Source organism: Cupressus sempervirens, chromosome 5 (assembly GCF_028749045.1).
Source record: "Cupressus sempervirens isolate cs-2001-9-10 chromosome 5, ASM2874904v1, whole genome shotgun sequence".
Taxonomy (NCBI): Eukaryota; Viridiplantae; Streptophyta; class Pinopsida; order Cupressales; family Cupressaceae; genus Cupressus; species Cupressus sempervirens.
Window position 1 is genome coordinate 630851459 of NC_143122.1, and position 22685 is coordinate 630874143.

General features: G+C 39.0%; 1 protein-coding gene across 4 annotated transcripts in view; it reads right to left on the bottom strand.

Moving 5' to 3' along the window:
* BIO1 (adenosylmethionine-8-amino-7-oxononanoate transaminase) overlaps nt 1–22685 on the bottom strand; it is a 287024-nt gene that overhangs the window by 135199 nt on the left and 129140 nt on the right. For all 4 annotated transcript variants that reach the window (XR_016364885.1, XR_016364884.1, XM_089832134.1 and 1 more), the window contains exons 5-6: nt 10202–10322; nt 9849–9997 (exon numbers count right to left, since the gene is read on the bottom strand). Coding sequence is in view for 2 of the 4 variants with exons in the window: in XM_089832134.1 (XP_089688260.1) it covers nt 9849–9997; nt 10202–10322 (270 nt within the window). In the remaining 2 variants the exon portion in view is untranslated. The remainder of the gene's footprint in view (nt 1–9848; nt 9998–10201; nt 10323–22685) is intronic.

A 22685-nucleotide genomic window follows, 5' to 3' on the forward strand; every position in this document is an offset into this window, starting at 1 on the left:
AATTGAATGAAAGATTGATGCCTCTAGTGGGCTAGTGCTCACAAATTGAATGAGGGGTTGGTGTCTCTAGTGGGCAAATGTTCATGAATTAAATGAGAGTTTCCACGTAAATAATGTGTGTTGTGTTCTTCTCATATGGAGGATTATTGATGTTGAGTAAATGATGTTCATGTGATTGATAAAGTTATAAAGTGGTAAATGTTGCATTACATTGATTCACACTTCAACCCCCCCACCCCCATCACCAGCATCACTAAGTATAATCATATGCTCAACATATAAGAGGTATCAAAGGAAATGATTCTACAACTTGAGATTCATAACTGCTCACTGCTACTTGCTAGTAACTGATTTTGTTAGGTTTATAGCATACAATGATGGCTTTTAGCTGCACGAAAACAAAATGAAATAAATAAGTTAAAACAAAGTTATCAATATATACATATATAGACACACTTAGGTTGAGATAAAAGAAAAATTTGCCTTATCATTAGTCGAATAGATTGGCTCAAGCAATTAAAAACAGGGACTTCCATAGTGGGGACCTATGTTCAGTCCTCAGGAAACATGAAATAAGTTTTAAAAAGATTTTAGGTGTACCACAACATATGAGGCAAAGTTCAACCTTCTTATAAATTTTAATTTAAAAGAAGTAATAGTCTTTGGTTGTAAGATCAAAGCTAAAGCACCCCATATGGGAAATTTCATACAGCCTTCTTTGCAAAAGTATCTCAAGGTTTGTTGCTTATAATAGTAAATTGAAAGTGGGCTTCAACTAGGTAGCTTCCATAGTGAAGCAATTTAATGTCCTACCATACGAACTATTTTATCCACCATCTATTCACCAAAGAAACTAACAATACTCAATATTATATTGTTTTATTCAACAATAGGAGAAAAGAACTCATTTGGGTGTACAAGAGAATTAGAATCCCCTGATTGTAAATGAATGGCATTGAATTGTGCATTTTGGCAAATAGAAATCAAACATGGATATGAGACCGAACCCATGCATATGAGATCGAACCAAAAAATTAAATCAATCAAAAACTGCTACAGATTCCAAAATATGTATGCCAGGTAGAAAAGCATGGCCCTTTATCAAATAATACTATCAAATGGAGGAAGCAGACGATCCTCTTGAACATCAAGAATGTTAAGGAAGAGTCAACGACAATTTGGATTGGTACAATAAGCAAGGATTGCAATCTCCTCGCTGAAATCTTACAAAGTTGTTTCACCTAGGAGAGAAACGAAAGGCTAACCAAATCGCTGATTTGATCAAGACACTCAAAGGAACAAGATCTGATGCTACTAAATGAATTCTTCTACCTCTGAGAACCATGTTCTTATAAGTGGTTTAAATAGAGAACTAGGCAAAGACAGTGTATTCTCAAGACCTAGGAAAACTTTCAAATAATGTTTGCAGAAAACAAATGGTAGGAAGAACACTATTTATCAAAGTTCAGAAGCATCTTTATCTAGAAAACGCAAAGCAAAAAGAAGATAATTTATTAGAAATCTCAGAGGTAACCTGCATCCTCAAGATTGTAGTATCCCGCTTAAGATCTTGTGGAAAATACACAAATATATTGTTTATGTAATGAGTCATGTCGGCTCTCAAACAATCTATTTTTTTGATTTTGAAGTTTTGCAATTTTTGATAAAACAATATAGCAGCAAAATAGAAGATATTGCAATAATAATTCCAACACAAATATTTGGATACTAAATAGAGAATATAAAGTTGAACATATCAGATTTTAATAACAATTAAGATACTGAATATTTTCACAAAATACCAACAACCCAGTTGATAAAATATCCCCTATTATCTAAATCAACAATACCTAGAAAACCTAAAAGTTACAATACATTAACTTATAGGTAAGACATGCCTTGAAACCCTCTAAAATGAAGACTAGCAATAGTAAATGAATTCTGCAGCAAACAAATGAAACTGCATATATGGAAAACACTGCTCCCAAAGTGCAAATAGAAAATAACACCTAGCAAAAAATATAAATGGGTGCTCAACCAACTCGAAATTAACCAGCATACAATAGCTTCTCAGCAAAAGTAATAACAATATGAAACGAGGCCAAAATCCAAATTCCTAACACCATAGTATCTCCCAACAACAATGTATACAAAAAAGGAGATAAAGAAAAATTCTCAAAAAACTAATTCACAATACCTCAGCTGTGAATTATTATGAACTTCTCAAGAACAAACCCTTATACTTTGGCAAAGGTACAAAAAATCAGAACTTCAAAAGCGTCACAAAGACGACAAAGCAAAATAAGATAATCAATTAATTGCATGCTTTTCTCATCAAATGGGCTCGTATTTATAATCTCCAAATGACACAAGTTTCACGAATGAACTCCACTTAAGAAGTTTCCTCCACACAACATTAAAATATAATAAAGTGTCTTTATAATATAATTTATTAATTGCTTTTGGCTAGCAAAATGACCTTTTCCACCATAACATAATACACTAACACACAAGGCCACTATTTCTTGTGCCCACAATTTAAAACTTTTCAACCTAGTTCCAACGAGCTATGATACTAAGGTGACCAACATAAAACACCAAAAAAAAAAATAGCAACCTCAGTAGATTTAGATGAATAATAACAATTCACCTATCTTTCAAAAACAACTAAAGAAGCATCAGAATCAAAATTTGACAACACCAGAGTGATCCTGATGAAGAACGGTGATGCATGAACCTAATGGGGTGACTTACTATCTATAGACGCTCCCTCCAAGATTCTTGGAGCCCAAATCAGAAGCCCGAAATAAAAACTAAGAGGATTACTCAACTACTCTAACTCAACTGAGCTCATTAGAACCAATAGTTTCACTTACTATAAATAGAAAATCCTTCAAACGGAGCCAAAACACACCATAGGTTGTTGAAAAGCCTATAACCCCACAACTGAGACCTGCAAATCCCACTGTCAACACACGAGGGTCACAATGGTCAACTGACCAAGACAACTGCAGGAACCTACTAAAAATGGTGACATTACAGTCCTCCCTCCCTAAAATTGCTTGTACACAAGCAATCCTAGAACAAAATAAACATCACACTCCACCGGATCCCAAGGGTAGAACTGTGTACAATCCCTGTTGAGTACAAGCAACTCTTGTAGCATCAGTACCCAAATAATAGATATCAAAGACATAATCATCTGGAAAGTGACTGTAGGCACTGATGGTGGTAACAACTCATCAAAACTCAATCCAACTGAAATACCAAATCTGTCAATATCTGAGTCCCTATTAAACTAACACTCACACCCAACTATACTGGAGATGATAACGACCATAAGTACCTGAATCACTATCACCAACTCAAACCTTTGATAAACTGTTCTAGGTGTGTGGATACTGCAACTAGTCTAACTTGCAATTGCCGATCCCATTTGCAAAAGATGGTGTTAACCCATCCCATAATGAGCACTCATCAATGTATAATGTTGGTAAAAAGCTCCAATATTTGTCAAGGGCTCATGAGTACCAAACTGGGAATCAGGAGTCGAATCCAATCTCTAACTTTGAAACATCTATTGATGGAGGGTGGTGGTGGGGCACTCTCCTACTATTCTATAGGCTAGTCGGTGGATTAGTAGTGGGAGATATAACAATGAATGTGGTAAGCTATAGTTCACCTGCAGTTCATGTGTGCATGCTTGAGGAAGATAAAGCAAGGGGCTGCACAAACAATAGAAATATAAGTTCATCATTTTCAAATGATGTATCGATATTTATACTAATCAGGCAGTATCCTAGGCAACCCTCTCAACAAACCCAACCACAAAATCCTTTTGGCGAAGCATTGTGGACAAGGTCTCTACAATCTTTCCCACCAATCTTTGTATAGCATGAGAGCCCCGAATGAGAGTACCCTTAGATACTTTGTATGAATCCTTCTGCAAATATGAACTCTCAAGCAAATACTCCATAACAAATCAGTGCAGTAGAAATTACATGTGGAAGAATCAACCTACTCCCCTGCGAACCATACCTGATTCCTCAAAAAACATGGCACAACAGGAATCACGTTGCAGTCCTCAATAGATACTCTCACCTCTTTCATACCTACTGCATCCATATCCTGAGCCGGTGTAACTGCCACATCATCATGCCCCTCATCCCCAACCGTGGAAGCAAACTCACCACCAACCTCAATATGCACTAAACAAGGTTTGGGGTTGGTGTCAACTCTACCCACTCCAACTCTGTGATAACCTCATCCAAATGTAATTGTGACTCCTGAAGAGCCAACTGAGTACACTGAAGAGAGTCCACAATCACCTTCAACACCTCGATGAGCTCAACCACCTCCTCTTTCCCTAACAATGTCTAATAACAAGTACTCCCTCACTCCAGAAGGTAATCCCTATCAGGTACCAACTATGAATAACTATGCTTCAAGATCTTGACAACCTCTCGAAGCGCATGAACCTCTGCTACAAAATGACACTATCACCGTGCTCATCTGACAAAGGAGCACCCCAACAATATGCAGTTAACATCTCATGAATAACATCATAATGTTCAATAGCTTAAGAGATGTCACCATCACTTACCTCCAAATGACCAACCACATAGTGCCTCTATAACCCCTAACTCCTATGCAAGCTCTCTATCTCACTAAATGCAATGTGATATAAAACTGAATCAGAGTTGCTCACCGCATATGTGCTACTGTCCTCACACACATCTGCAACCGAGATACAACTACTCGGTACCTCAACCGACACCTCGTCTGAAGAAGCGGAAGCCCACGCAGTATCGCATGATTCTACTGCCTGCTCAACAGAAAATCTTTGTAAATCATAATCCTAGGACCCATCCAAACCTCCTCAGATTCATCACCTAATACCTAGCAAGGGGTATCATACCTGGTGCAACTCATAGCATCATCCAACAAATCAGCAGAGGTATCCATACTCTTTGTAACCAAATCTGCTAACAGATGCTCAACTGCCATTACCTAACTCTACACACATGACTCAACATCTGTCAGTGAATCAATAATGTTAAAGCATGATCTAACACCCACTAACTCTGTTTTAATACCTAGATCACCAACATCACAGCTGGGTGACTGCATATATGTATCGACACTTCCTGAAGGAGCAACTGCCTTCCGCATAGAGCAGCACTACAACAGATCACATACAAATCTCCAATAACAATCCCCTCTCAGGAGAGTCTGAAGTATTAGTAGTAACAACTGCATCAACTGTCTCTACACTAACTGCAACAACAACTCTAGGAGCCTCAACATGTTGAAGCTCAATGTCGCTATCCTCCACTATCACTGAAACAACCACACGTCCCTATGAAATGAGTAAAACTCAAGCTTCCTTCCCTGCAAACTTGAGGCCTGCCTTCTAAAGGCGAGAACTATATACCTTATTGTCTTGTCGACCGTCTCAGGATAACAGAGTCTCGCCGCTAATCTCTGCTGATGAAGCTTAAGTTTTTTCGTACTCTCCCTCAAGGCATTTATTTTCTCACTATTTTCACACTGATCTATCGGCTCCCAAAACTACTACGCCTCCTACATCTATCCATATTTAGAAAAAGCTCAATTGTTAGTCACTTCCAAAACAACGGCAAATCTGAAATAATAATAAATTTTCTACCCACAAGATGGCAAGAAACTGCTTTGATACCACTATGATGAACCTTGATGGCTCTCGAACAATCTGTGTTGAAGAATTAATTTCTTTTTTTTGTTTTTGAGGTTTTGCAATTTTTGATACAACAATATAGCAACAGAGTAGAAGATACTCCAATAATAATTTCAACTCAAATATTTGGATATTACATAAAGAATTTACAGCTCAAAATTCTAGATTTTAATATCAATTTAGATGCTGAGTATTTTCACAAAATACCAATAAGCCAATTGATAAAATATCCCCTATTATCTAAATCAACAATACCTAGAAAAATTAGAAGTTACAATCCACGAACTTACAAGTAAGATATGCCTTGAAACTCTTTGAAATGAAGACTAGTAACAGCGAAAGAATTCTTAAACAAACAAATGCAACTGGAGATATGGAAAACGCTGCTCCCAAACTACAAATAGAAAATAACGCCTAGCTGCAAATATAAACGGGTGCTCAACCGACACCAAATTAACCAGCACACAACTGCTTCTTAGCAATAGTAATAACAGTATGAGAAGACACCAAAATCTAGATTCCCAACACCACGGTATCTCCCAACCACAATGTATACAGCAATGGAGATATTGACAATTCTCAGAAAACTAATTCACAATACCTCAGTTGTGAATTACTATGAACTTCTCAAGAATAAACCCTTATACTTCAGCAAGGGCACAGAAAATCAAAACTTCAAAAATGTCACAAAGACAACAAAGCAAAATAACATGACCAATTGATCGCATGCTTTTCTCATCAAATGGGCTCATATTTATTATCTCCAAATGACACAAGTTTCCCAAATGAACTCCGCTTAAGAAGCTTCATCCACACAAGGTTTAAATATAATAAAGTGTTATTATAATATAATTTATAAATTGTTTTTGGCTCCCAATATGACCTTTTCCAACATAACATAATATTCTAACACACAAGGGCAGTGTTTCTTGTGCCCATGATTTTAAACATTTCAACCCAGTTCCAACAAGCTCTGATACTAAGGTGACCAACATACAACACCAACAAAAACAGCAAACTCATCATTTTTAGATGAATAATAATAATAATTCACCTGTCTTGCAAAAACAAATGAAGCATCCAAATTAAAATCTGACAACACCAGAGCGATCCTAGTGAAGAAAGAGATGCAAGAACCTAATTGAGTGACTTACTATAAAGACACTCCCTCCAAGATTCTTGGAGCCCAAATCAAAAGCCCAAAATAAGAACTGAGAGCATCACTCAACTCCTCTAACTCAACTGAGCTCATCGGAACCAATAGTTTTTTATAGTAAGTCCCTCAAACAAAGCCAAACACACCATAAGCTTCGAGAAAGCCTATAACTCCACAACTGAGACCCTCAAATCCCACTACCAGCTCACGAGGGTCACGATGGTGAACTGACCAAGCTAACTGCAAGAACCTACTAAAAATGGGGACATTGCAGTTTAGTTGGAACCTAGTCTATGCTGTAGATGAATATGGATTTGCATAACTAATTAAAGAAACTAATTTCTCCTATTGATCACATTCAATTATTACTACCACCAAAAGTGCACCTTGTCATCCTTGTCTATGGACTTGGAAACAGATCAAGTTTGCAGTGAACACACTGAACTCCACAACAATATATAATTAATACATTTTTTTTTATTTCATTCTATGGATTTCTAGCTTTTTTTCTATTTTGTATGTATCATCTTATTCATATTGTACAGAACAAGCAATTGCCAATTTACATATGACAACCTGTAAATTTGTTCACCCAGAATATGACAACGAGATCTAAAACTATGGAATTTAATGTTATAGGAAATTTGCAGCTATATCCTTACCCTATTAAGAAAATTTTAAAAGGTGGGAAAATGTGTGATCGTCTGTCAGGAAGAAAGCATAACTGACTCAACTTGGCATATATTTTGTTTAAGGAGCAGTTGGATTTAGGAGTTGACTAGAGAATACTGAATCTAAAAATAAAAAAATATGAATCTTGTACTCACAGCCATAAAAGAATATTGTAGAATAATGCCTTTTATGTAACATTAAATACATGTCGAGCATGAAATAACATGAGGATGGTGAGATAAAAGAAATAGAAAAAACATCAGTTAAAGATGCTTAGAATATTTTTTAAAAAAATTGGAAAAAAACTTTAAATGGAAAATTTGGATGAATATGCGCTTGTGCCAATAATTTTGACATAAAGTAGATGAGGAATAGAAAAAAGTCCTCTGCAACTAAAATTCAATGTCAAAGCTTCCTGCCGTCATTTAAGTTGGATATACGTCGCCAACTGGAAAGCCTTGTATAATTTTGTCCATAAGAAACAAATAAATGAGACTCAGATTCAGCATGGATTTGGCAAGGCTAACCCAACTCAGAACTCGGCAAAAAACCAATTTTTAGTGCATCTAACCTAGAGAGAGTTCTTGGAGAGTCCTGCACTCTACGACTCAGAAAGTCTTGGTGAACCCCAGAACTCTGGTAAGAAAACAATCTAAAAATAAAAAGAAGAAATGTTTACAGATTCCCGGATATTAATGTTGAAATTAAATAATGCTAATAATTTTTATAGTGATACTTCAATTAACTGGGCTATACAACACACTTGAGATCACCCTAATGTTCAGTCACTAAGAGAAATGTAAGACACCACAATATTTGGTAATTTACACACATTAGCTCAGAATGTAACATTTCAGGGAAGAATAATAGAATCACCCAAAAAAAAAAAAACCAGCTGCATCTGATTGTTTTCTGAATAAACATACAAATTTGAAAAAAAAAAATAAACTTCAAAATAAATGTGCCAAAACTCCCCTCGACACTCAGTAGACCACCGCCCCCCCCCCCCCCCCCCCCAACACTCAGTAGACAACATCATAGCTAAGAACCTTGATTAAGATTTCTGATTTTTGTTTTGGTTTATTGTTTGTGTATGGGCTGGTTGCTTATCAAGCTTAATTAAACACGCAATCAATCTGAAACTTAGATACCATACTGATTAATAGTAAACTTTATCACTGTTCAAGGAAGAAATTTATCATTTGCAATATGTCATTGTCATCTGATTTATGATCTTCTTGTTCATGTTTTAAGTCTGCCTTCTCTGTTATGCATCTAAACATTCATTATATTTATTTATTACAAACATACTGCAAATCTGAAACTGCAAACAATACATTACATCTGCAAACTCTATCACTATTTTTGTGTTGGAAAACTATTGTCATGACTGATGTTTTCAGATTTTTTCTATACATATTAATATATATTAAAAAAGAGTTTGGCATACCCAAGTACCCCCATCCCTATTTTGAAAAATAGTCATACCCATACCCTAAGTACCCAAGTACCCCTGTCCCCATGCAACCTTGTTTATTATATCCTTACGAATATAAGGGAAAAAGACTCCTGTACATCCCACATATTTCTGTTCCAGCAAGTAGCATCATCTTTTTTGGATTGAAGTCTTCCTTGGAGTATGGACAGTGAAAATTGCATGAAAATAGCAGAATGGTCGAATGGTGTAGCATTCACTACTTTGAAACGGGTTCCAAAAGTAGAAGCTGATGTACAGCACGAAAGGCCCTAGAGCCCTTGATACAACCACTTCAAGCTTATATCTCCACCTGTAGTAGATGTGCTACAAAACAATTTTCTAAAGTAACACAACAACCAACATAATGTAGAACCTAACATCATATAGACATCGCAGGCCTCATAAAGCAGGATGATTATCCTGATTCCTTATAACCAAAGAAGCTGGGAATATTATTGTTGCTCCATGGACCTTCAGAAAACTCATTAAATTTTATGTGAATGTGTGCCGACAGTGACTTCTCTCACACAACTTCACAAAATAAAGATCCTCTGTTGTTACTTTTACATTACTAGCAGAAAGCCTTCTATGCTTAAAGATGGGGGATGAAGCGAATCTATATTTGTGTTAATTTAACCAATATGGATCTAACATTATGGCCTGTGGATCTTTCTACCAGCAACTTAAAATTAATTTTTCCATTTATTTTCATTTAACAGCACCATAGTAGTAAAAAGAAATCTACTGAAATAAAATATTTTCAATCAAAATAATTGCTTGCATATCTAGCTCCCACCCATGAAAGCTATTCAACCAGATATGCACACCTTGAATTCAGGGAAACTCTTTCCTAAGTCCCCGTTAGAGAGTTCAGGAATAAATCCATGATCAAAAGAAAACTTTCGAAATGCCATCTTAAGAGCAATTTCTATGGCGGTAGACCCGTTGTCAGAAAAGTATACACGAGAAGCCCAGCCTGCAAATACAGGTATTCAAAGTATATAATTGAAAACATCAAAAAAGAAATTTGTAATTGAAGTTCCACCTACAGCCACATGACACAGATAACAATTTGAAATAAAGCATGGCATGATAATTTTCTTTCATCAAGCAAGATAATCTAGAGATTATTGCAGCTAAGTACAGGGAAATAAATGGAAGCCACTATCAATATGCTCACCTTTGCCCACACCTTCAAGCAGTAATTCTGCACAACGCAAAGCGGGCTCATAAACATTTTCAGGGTACATTACATGTCCAAATCTTCCAATTGTGTATCCCACTTCCTTTGCTAGCTCTGACTGAAATCATAGAGTCAGAAATAGAATGAAACCGAAAAAAGTTAAATTTTGTTTCAAAGAACTTGTGATGTGAGAATTAGAGTCAGATAGAGATGTACAATATTATGAAACCTCAATAGAGTATATTATCAACAACTGACTGAAAAACAGAGAACCTAGGAGCACAGAAGCAGACTCAATCATATTCCTGATACGGAAATCCAAAAACCAAATATATTTTCCATAATTAAACACCTGATTATCAATAGGTCATGATCAATAAAGTATATTATGAAACCTCAATAAAGTATATTACCAACAACCAACTGGAAAACAGAAAACCTAGAAGCACAGAAGCAGACTCAATCATATTCCTGATATGGAAATCCAAAAACCAAATATATTTTCCATAATTAAACACCTGATTATCAATAGGTCATGATTAAAATGTATATTTATTCAATGTATCGGTCACTGTATCTTTCTTGTGGAGGAAATTTCACCATGTACCCACCTCCCAAGGTTCAAGCTCATCAGTATTAATAAGGATAGGAATATGCAATCATATTATATAATTTATATCAAACGGTCCCAACTAAATGGATTTTTGGTCCAGAGCATTCATGCTACTCTTACTCCAACCATGATAAAAATATGTTTAGAGTGGCAACCCCACTAATTTTAACATAATAAACTAGATAATTCAGATGTAACATAGCACTCAGCATAAGCCATATTATTCATTGACAGTTTGTGTATACTTTTGTGACTTGTCCATAAACTTGCAACTATATAGCTAACAATTATAGCCATCACATATGATATATACAATAAATAACCATTTGCAAGGTGATACTTTATTCTTCTAATAGTGTCCAGCAAAAGTCAAATGAGACTTTTAAGACTATTCAACTTAGCCACACAAGCCATTAGAATTTCCTGATGTTGAGTTAAGTACATTTTTCCTCATCAAGTATGTTCATGTTATTAGCTCCTCCCTTTTTTACCTACATCACATTATTACCTCCATTGTTATGGTTTGTAATCATAATTGCATCATTTGTGTCATTAACTGCACAAATTGTTGCTGTCCTCTAGCAAGATCTTTTCAAATCTACATTATACCAGCCTGATTCTGGTCTCTTACATCACCCACTTTGCCTAGAACTCATTCACCAAACAAATCTGCAATATAAACTTGTTCTTAAATATTTGATGGCTTTGATGGATCTCGTGTCCTTCTAAAATAGTATCTATCAGAAACCTCTAGCTACATAAAACATTTCTACCAACAAAAGTGACTCAACTCTCCACTGGTTGGCAAGACACTCTGCTATCATACGACTTCAATATACTGCCCAAAAAAAATTACCAAAGATATCGCATTCCATTAAACAAATTGCTTTCAACTAGTTTGAAACTACACAATGTCCCATTCTACATTTGCCAATTCACACACATTTAGACAGCTTCCAAGCATTACAGAGGGAAGGCTAACTTGTTAGTTAGGCAAAACTCCAACATTCTTGGAGAAGCATTTGATCAGTCTATCAGAACAACTGCTCTTGGGTTTAAGTCCAGTTTGTTGGATGGAGCCCTTCTGTTGTCGGTAAACTTATAAAACGGCCGACGGGGCCCTTCCGGAAGGTTCTTGTTATGTAGCCGACGGGCCCTTCGGTAATTGTTATGTAGCCGACGAACCCCTTCAGAAAGGTTCTTCGAGAAGTATATGTACCCCATCTGAGATAATTGTAATCATCATAAAAAGCATTATGTAATCTCTTCCATATGCGAATAATACAAGGATTATTGTTGTGTTACATGTTCTTATCTATTGTCTGTATGCATTAATCTATTTACTCCATACGGTAAACATTTGGTGTCATTGCCCAATGGACCTGGAACGAAGGCAAAGGAATGAAGACTAATGTCGAATCAGCTGAACAAAAATAAAAATAAGCTAAAGGAAAAAGATGAAATACGCACAGCACAAGGGAATTTAATTTTGGCACAACAGGCCGAGCGCAGACGAAAGTTTCAGCAGATTGCCGACGAACACCGAACCACTGAAGAATTGTTGGAAGAGACTCGACAACGTTTGAATTTGGTGGAAGAAACAAGGGAGGAATTTCTTAACCTCTATATGCCAAGGGAAGAGAATTCAAACGGAAGGGAATTAACTCACACAGCTCGGAGTACCAAGGGAGCACGAGCGAGGAGTGAACTCTTTGTCTACAACACACTTCCAGAATGGACTTTCGCTTGAGGAAAACCCTTCTTCACCAAGTAACGCGACTGTTGGAAATAAGACAACTATTCAAAACAGCGCGAGTGTTCAAAACAACGCGGGTGTGCAGAACAGCACGAGTGTTCATACACAACAAGTACCTCCAACTCGAATGGTAATGGCTGGACCAAAGGAAAAATTGCCAAAATTTGATAGTGATGAAACGATCAATCCAATTAGACACTGTAAGACATGCGAAACAATTTGGATGGCAAATGGCGTAACCGACACAGATGAATGGGTTTGACAATTTCCAGCAACCCTAAGGGGTGTAGTAGTGGATTGGTTTGCCGACACCGATCCCCAAAAATTAACTACATAGGCGGGAGTTGAAAAGGATTTTATCACCAAATTTCAATTGCTAGGAGACGACAATGACATCGTAGCAGAAATCTACACCACAAAGCAAGGGAAAAATGAAACATTCCGTGTATATGCCAGAAAACTAAAAGAATTAATAAATAGAATGGAAAGTAAGCTGGAAAAAGCAATGGTTCATTGAAGGACTACGCCTGGAGTTAAGGAAGAAAATGAAGATTGTGCTGCCATCATCATACACCAAAGCATGCAATCGAGCAATAGACTTAGAAAGTGAATAAAAAATGAAAAAGAAGAAGAAAAGTAGCTCATCCGACTCAGATGACGCGTCTTCGGAAGAAGATAGCAATGGTGACAAAAAGGGCAACAAGAAGGCCTAAGCTCTTCAGAAGGATATGATCAAAATGATGAAGGAATTTAAAAATATGCAAAAAGAGACGAAGGGAAACGAGCTATGGTGCACAAAATGTAAGACAAAAGGTCACGCGAAGGGATCCTGTCCGAAGAACCAGTTCTGTGAGATCTGCCAAATTATGGAACATTCCTTAAAAGAATGCCCCTTCAATATGAAAACAAGAGAGCCTCAACAGGTGCTCCTAACACAGGAGGCTTCCGTGTCAAGAGCGAGCGGAAACATCAACACTGATGGTGCCACTTCGGGGGGGTATAGAAATAATCGAAGAGGGCACCAACACCAACAACAATAATAATGGGAGCCGAACCTGAATTCAGTACAATGCAAACAACCGCCTGATGGTTCAAGGCCGAGCATGCAATTTGTGGGGCCACTTTGCCTGAAACTGTACATCAACAAATGCACCAAAGTTGTTATGCAGATGGTGTGGTCCAGAAGATCATCGAGATGCCGAGTGCCCAAAATTAGGAGTGAATTTGATCACCATCGGGACAGACTAAGAGGAGGTTCTAGCAATCACATGGAAACAAGCAAAATTGTACCCCGACCTGACGGAAGAAAAGAAGAGATTGGAAAAAGCGCGAGCGAAAATTGAGAAAGCAATGCAGGCGGAGAAAGCACACTTGAAGGACACTACTAGTACCTCAGCAAGGAATTGCGCGGAATAGAACATCATATGGTAAATACTACAAACTGAGGTACCAATCAAAATAAATGATTTTCTACTCACAATGCCTCAACTTCGATCGGCACTCACAAAAATCGCTCCAACTGCTAAACCACCGGGAGAACATGGAAGGGAAAAGGAAAGCGGAGCAAGTATAGCAGACCCAATGTTGCTAGCCTTCACATTCGAACGGCATCCGACGTTCGTCAAAATGGATATTCTAGGAACTGTTCTGACAGACACAATTGTGGACAGAGGGTTAGGCGTGAATGTGTTACTCGAAGATACATGGAAGAGGTTGGGACAGTTGACATTGTGGTCACCTACGTTCCAATTACTGGTGGCGAACCAACGCAGCATCAAACCTCTCGGCATCCTAATGGCACAACCAATAACTATTGGAACACATCCATTCCTACTCGATTTTTTCGTCATTCCGCTGAAGAGGAGAGGATATGATGCCATTCTGGGCCGTGGATGCCTCGTAAAAGCAAAGGTTAAGACACCCTGGAAGAAAAATACACTATCACTAGAAAGCAAAGGGCGAAAATTTATTATTGATTTACACACAAATGTTGGGTGAGGAAGCTCTCTCATCTGATTCCACAGAAGAGGATGAAGGAAAGCTGCGAATGGAACCAGATCCGGAAGGAGTCCTACGGTTGGAAGGTGGATCGACAGACGACGATTTGGATTCGGTGAATGGATTATTTCACTAGCGAATGGAGGATTACCAGCTATTCCAAAGCTACAACATACTAATGATAGAGGAAGGGCACAACGGAGATGGATTTCCAAAAGAGTTCAGAGAAATAAAAGAAGGGGACGCACCGCTGGATGTAACACCTACACATGTATTCGGTGAGGGGAAGCTGATAAGATATGACGAAGCCACAATAGAAACCATGAATTTGGGAGATGAGGCCGAACCAAAAAACATTATGGTGGGGGATAACTTGAATCCAGCACTAAAAGAAGCGGCATTTAAAATATTCTTGGAATACAAAGATGTATTCGCCTAGACATATAAGGACTTGAAAGGAGTTCTGCTGAAGCTATGTGTTCACCGCATCCCGTTGGTTGAAGGTGCAATGCCCATACAGAAGTGACCTTATAGAATGAATAAAAATTACATGGTGCGGGTTACAGAAGAAATTAACCGAATGCTGGAGGCCAGTATTATCTTTAAGGTCCAAACAAGTGAATAGGTGTCACCCATAGTCATATCCCTAAAAAAGGATACCACCCAAATCAAGCTATGTGTCGAATTCAGATGTCTCAATGCAGTAACAATCAAGGACCCCTTCCCAATACCATTCACAAACAGTATATTGGAGGAGGTAGCTGGACATGAGATTTATTCATTTATGGATGGGTTCTCGAGATATAATCAAATTTGCATAGCAGAAGAGAACAAGCTAAAAACGACATTTGTGGTAGAAGACGGGGTGTACGCATACAATAGAATGCCATTCAGCTTGTGCAATGCACCGGCGACGTTCCAAAGAATCATACTACACATATTTGACAAAATGTTCGTTGCAAATTTCAAAGCATTCCTGGATGACTGGCTTGTATTCGGTACCGAAGACAAACATCTGGCGACGTTGGGCGAATGCATGGAAAGATGTCGAAGGGCACGACTAGCCTTAAATCCAAAGAAATGCAGAGTCATAGTTCCACAGGGAAAATTGCTGGGGCATATAGTCTGTAAGGAGGGATTGAAAACAAATCCAGACAAAGTCAAAGTGATAATGGAAATGCAGCCATCTACAAATATAACGGAGGTAAAGTCATTCCTAGGACACAGGCTATTATAGAAGATTCATCATAAACTTTGCCAAAGTATCATACCCACTGGGCAGGTTAACATGCAAAAGGGAACCGTTCAAATGGGAGAAAGAACAGGATGAGTCATTTGAAGGGTTGAAGGTATGGTTGGCCACAGCACCTATATTGGCATACCCAGATTCGAACAAGGAATTTCATGTTCACGTGGACACATCCAACTATGCAATCAGAGCAACTTTGGCGCAGACAGGCAACCACGGACTAGATCACCCGATATATTTTGCCAACCAACTACTATCAAAAGCAGAACAAAACTACAGTACAACAGAACGGGAAGCCTTAGGAATGGTCTACACAGTGCAGAAGTTCCAACATTACTTGCTAGTGACACCGTTCGTGTTTCATGTCGACCATCAAGCTCTGTTATACCTAGTCAATAAACCTATCATCCAAGCAAGAATCAACCGATGGCTACTTTTGTTGTAGGAATTCACCTTCAAGATCATTGTATGGCCCAGGAAGCATCATGTCAGCGTAGACCATCTGTCACAAATTAAAAACAAGTGAACCAACAGATGGAGTGAACGATGATTTCCTTGATGCACAGTTATTCCAAATTGCGATACTGCCAAAATGGTACACGACTATTGGGGAACATCTTTCCACGAGACAACCACCGAAGGAGATGCCACAAAATGAAAGGCAAAAGTTAGTAATCAGGAGCCATACATTTCAATTGATTAATGGATTGCTGTACAAAATGGGACCTAATCATATCTTGCGACAGTGTGTGTTAGAGGAGGAAATACCAAGAGTGTTGAAGGAAGCACATGAGGGTCCATCAGGAGGGCATATGGGACCTGATACCACAGCGCGAAAAATATTGTTGGCAGGACAGTGGTGGCCAACAATGTACAACAACGCACACGAATGGGTCGTCGGGTGTGACACTTGCCAAAGGGCTAAAAAACCACTAAAGAGAGACTTTATGTCACTTCACCCTTCACATGCGTAGGAATTATTTGAACGATGGGGATTGGATTTCGTGGGACCCCTGAGAGTGAGTCGAAGCCACCGATGCTGATATATAGTCATAGCTAGGGAATACTTAACGAAGTTGGTGGCAGCACGGGCCCTACTAGATAACTCAGCGGGCAGTATGGATAAATTCATATATGAACAAATAATCACTCGGTATGGGATTCCACTTCAGATAACGAGTGATCGTGGAGGGCATTTTGTCAATCACGTCATTAAACTGTTAACGACGAAATTCAAGATATATCATTCTCTATCAAGCTCATACTACTCACAAGCGAACAGACAGGCTGAGGCTATGAACAAGATCCTAGTAGCAATCATCTACAAGTCATGTGCGGTCGAAGGTGAAGACGGGGAGGAGAAACTGCCCTTTGCTCTCTGGGCATACCGCACGGCATACAAGGTGACAACAGGACACACACTGTTCCAGTCGATGTTTGGACAAGAGGCGGTCGTACCAACAGAATTTATGATACCGACTTTAAGGATCGCACTGAAAAATAAGTTAGGCAACATGGAAAGCCTGAGGGAAAGATTGCATAATCTAAACAAGCTCGAAGAAAAGCAGCTATTGGCACAATGGGTCACGGAGGTGACGTAGAACAGGCACAAAGTATGGCATGATAATGTAATGTCCGCTTACCTCAAACCCTTGGAATAACGGGACATTAGATTGTCTTCTCTTTCACTCTATCTAAACCTTGTAATGATTTGTCTTCTCTTTCTCTTATCTTCTCTATCTTTATTTATGAATTTTGGGTTTTGACCAAAGGAGTTAAAGGGACTTAATTTGCAAGACTGGTCAGGCTCTTGCTGAATTTGAATGTTCTTGTATACTTTTATTCCTTCTTATCTCTGATAGAATATAAATCCCTTGCTATGAAATGTCGATTGGGATTCACTGAGTGCACTCTGGAAGATGATTAATTCTGGCCTCTCTCACATCTATTGATACCAGCTATATTCCCCTTTCTAAGTGTTGTCCAAGTATCAGTTAGAAATAAGAAAGTGTTCGGTGATATTAATTATTGTTTAGTTGTTCCTTATTGTAGAGGCATGATGATGTCTTACTATTATGTTTTGCAAGTCATTCTGTATGTCCTCCTTGCTAGTTCCATCTGCTACACCCTTATTCCTATGATTGAGCTTACTAGAGATTGTGTCGTGGTCTTCTGTTTGTAACGTCTGGCGTTGGTATACTTCCTCTATGCTCGGTGTTGGTATTCTTCAACCACACCCAGCTGGTCACTTCCGTATTGTTCCTTGTCTGTTGTCAATTCTTTGAACCTCACCGTTGCCAGAGTAATGTTTGTCGCTTGTCCAAGGCAATTTAATTTTATTGCTGCTTTCTATCGATTTAATCCTCTATCCTCACGTGGCTCCTTTCCTCTCCTTCAAACGACTCTGATGCCACCGTTTCATACATTCTGCGACCATGTAATATATTAATGATGTCATTTGAATAGGTATGTTTGAATATATTTACGTTTTACAATTCCTGCGATTACTTATATATTTATTTCATAATGTATATACAATGATTATAAATTTGGTATTATCATTAATTAATATATATGATTATCATTATAATGATCATCAAATTATTATCATTTTTAATAAGTACAATTATATTATAATTACAAAGATCATTAGTTATTATCATCTTTATTTTAATTTATATATACAATTATATTATAATTGCAATGATCATTTATTATTATAATTATTTTTAATTTATTATTATTTTAATAATGATATTATTTTATTATATTCATCATATTATTATATTGATAATAACTTATTATTATTGTTAAATTCTAAAGGGTAAAATAGGGGACATGACAAATAAACACTTGAAACTAAACAAGTTCCAACCGGGACAGCTGGTGTTGAAGTATGATGGACGAAACGAAATTAAACCGGGCAAGTTTAAAGTCAAATGGGTCGGGCCATACCAAAGTCAAGAAGTAGGCGATGACGAAGCAATAATGTTATGGACACTGGACGGGCAAGAAATTCTAGAAACGATGAACGGTTCCAAGTTGAACGATTAAAAAGACACAGAGAGAGAGAGAACAAAACCAAAAAAAAAAACCAAAGTCCCCGTACGGCAGCTTCAATCACCATGTGGCCTTTTTAAAGATCCTGATAATCCGTCCATCCATCAGGTACTATTTATGGGAGAACAAGTTTGCAGTGATCCACAATATGCGCCATAACCCCAAGACCATTTCTTTGCACGCATTAATGCCACCCTACGGTGGTTTCAGGAAGTAACCGTACGGCCAATTAAATACTTTCACCGTGCGGCCAATTAATGCGGGGGATATATAATCGTCGTACAGCCATTCTATGACATATTGGGCACCGTACGGCTTCTTTCAAGCTATTAGGAAAACATCTCAAGCATTTTGTATGCTAGTAAGGAAAGTTAAAGGCCGTACACTTAGAAAGAACCGAGGGAAGAATTTGATTGCTCAAGACTGCAGAAGACTGACGTACGGCAATTGCCTGATATATGTTGACCACCGTACGACAAGGAGTCGACACAAGATTTGCATAGTGAGAACCAAAAGACCAAGAATGACAAAGGCAAACAAATATTTATCCAAGGGCCATACGGCAATTATAAGGCAATTGATGGACACTGTATGGCAAAGTTAGAAACTTCCCTGCTTGTATTTTATGTTTCACATGGTCTGTACGACATAGGAGATAATACATTGCAGTCAAGCAGAAGCTCATACAGACATCTGAGTATTTTTGGAGAAAGGGTGCAAAAGCAAAGGCCGTACAACCAGACATATAAACTAACTTGAACAAAATTAGAGCAGAAGTCTGAAGCCTATATCATTCAGCTGTGCAAGTAAAGCATTATTTAGCTATACATCCATAAAGCCTAAGAAAAGGCCGTACGGACTCCAGGGAAGGAAAAGAATTTGTGTCGAGAACCGACCAAAGAATAAATGGTGTTTGCAGGCAAGAGAAAGTGGAAAAGAGAGTTAGAAGAATACACAGCTTGGAAGGGCATGAAAATATCAACAAGTAACCAGAGTGAAAGCACCAGTAGCAGCAGCAAACAGAAACGTAAGGCACAGGCACCTGCAACCGCTGAAATCACAAAACAGAATGTAGCACTTGAAGGATTGAGCGGTATGGACTATAGAAAGTGGTGGCAAGAAACTCAGGACAGTAATCCAGTAAAAGCCAGCATCAGAAGGGCACAAGTGGAATGGGCGATTCGGATGCCTATTTTTTGCATCCAAGAATATGAGGGTTTCCTATGTGTTATGATTGAGACTTATCGCAGGGGCTCTCGAAAAAGCACATTTCAATACTTGGGAAGAGACCTGGTAGTCTCATTCAAAGCAGCAGATTTCACACGTGTATTTGGCATACCAGGGCCGCAAGGAAAGAAGGTACAGCCCAAGAAAATTTCCAAAGAGGTAAAAATCTTTTTGATCAGACTGGTATGCAAAGACATGGCTGAAGCAGAAAGGGAAGTGTTGGCTGAGACATCAAAGGGTAGGGGATTGAAGAAAACAGACATCCGGGAGGGACCGTGGCAATGCCTGATGGATTTAGTCAAGAGCAAACTTACGGGATCAAGAAGTGTATCTGATATCTCCTTCCCACAAGTATCCATGATGAACAGCATAATGAATGGGAAAGTGTATGATTAGGCATCTGTGCTAGCTGAATGTATGCATGAATTTATGACACTCCAATGTAAGACATTTTATATGCCACATTATCCCATAGGTTTCTTTCATGATGCTACAGCGCAGATGATTCTAGAAGATAGGTTGGAGGCGAGACCTCGATCATTAGCTCCTGGGGAACCTCCTATCATGCAGTGGAGACACTTAGACTCAGCCACTGGGCAAAAGGGCTCTACAAGGCAGAAGAGAACCCAGCTTGATAGAGGAGGCGATATGGACAGCGGATGGCAAGAGACATCTTCTGAGGAGAATAGCATGGCAAAGGAAGAAGGGGAAGACGATGGTGAAGAGGTTGAGATTGTCACAGCCACTCCCTTATTATTTCCGTGCCCTACACTATCCGCCACTTCCTGCCTAGTCCCAACAAGTCTGCACATGGCTCACATACCAGGGTTTGGACAGAGACGACAACCGATAGTGATGACTGCAGCACCCTAGTAGGTTGTTACAGTAGCAGCACCCTGGCAGCACAGGATAAGACCTCCCCCAATTCGACCAGCAGTTGGGTTTGCTGTAGGATTTGCACAGGTGGCAGCACCCGTCAACCGAGAGAGTATGCCAGCTCCTGCCAAAGCACTTTCGATACCAAAAACGGTAGCACAACCAACAGCAAAATCTGTGGCACCTACAACAGAGAGTGTACCTAAGGAGAGAGAGGAGATTACCATGGAGGCACCCGAACTTCCAGTACCAAAGATACTGGAGAGCCAAAATACGCCTGGTGTGCACCTGGATGTAATGGGTTCGGATACAGTAGTTACGGTGGATGCAGCACTCTTAGCATCACCCGAGCATAATAGGAAGAGTAGAGTGCAGAGGTTGAGTACTTACTTGAGTACGTGGTTCCACCATACTCCAGTACCTCGGTTGGCCTACATGCAGACACCTACATGTGATGACATTCTGGAGGAAGACACTCAACAGGCACAGATAGCGAAGCCAGTACAAGATGTGGGACCGTCGCACAGTGTTGTGGAGCGTATGGCAAAAGCAGTAGAGAGGGTTATGGGGGTGCAGCAGGAACATCCAGTAGTACGGGAGATAGAGGTGAGAGAGGCATTTCTTGCTGATGTAGCAGCTCTAGCGACTCGGACTCGCCAGGTGTTAGTTTCGACGGAGACTTGGGCGTTGGACTCAGTAGTGAAGGAGCTGGAGGGAGTCATATCTTTTATGAGATTAGAATGCCCAACTGCCTTTAAAGTCTATTTTGAGGAGCGTAGATGGCCAAATGTGGAGACTGCAGAGATGCGATAGGACTGGGCCACGACGAGAGATCCTAGGACGGAGAGCTGAGTAGAGGCTTTGACTCACGAGATAGTGAAGTTATAGAGGGAGGCGTATTACACTCTTCAGAGAAGTCAGGCAAATCAGGTAGTAGTTGAGAGGGCTCGGGAGGAGTCAGCTACGAGGTTAGCCTCAGATAGGGTTGCCTGGGAATTCGAGAGGGCAGCCCTGTTAGACAGACAGAGTCAGCTACAGAAGTTGGCAGCCGAAAAGGAACAAGTGGCAACAGGAAAGGAGAAAGAGTTGGGAGAAATTGTAGAGATGATGCAGTCAGCTTTAAAGCTCTAGATGGAGTCAGAAGCAGAACTGAAGGTTAGGAAAGAGCAAGTCTACAAGCTACGAGCGGAGCTGAACGAGTTGGGAGCGCAAACGGCCACTACACCAAGGATGCATCCCTCTGTTTAGTATTTATGTATTGATGTACTTTGGTTATTTTGAGTTTTGTTGTATTGTCGTCCAGAGACGACTTTTCTTTTTGGGGGGGATGATGTTATTGATAAAATTATAAAACAGTCGACGGGGCCCTTCCTGAAGATTCTTGTTATGTAGCCAACGAGCCCTTCGGTAATTGCTATGTAGCCAACATAGCCCTTCGAGAAGATTCTTTGGGAAGTATATGTACCCCATCTGAGATCATTGTAATCATCATTAAAACCATTATGTAATCTCTTCTATATGCGAATAATACAAGGAGTACTGTTGCGTTACATGTTCTTATCTATTGTATGCATTAATCTATTTATCCCATACGGTAAACACCTTCCATTTATCTATTGCATTACTGTATGCATTATTCTATTTACCCCATACGGTAAACACCTTCCATGCCTTCATCATAGCTTTTTAATCTTTTCAGAGC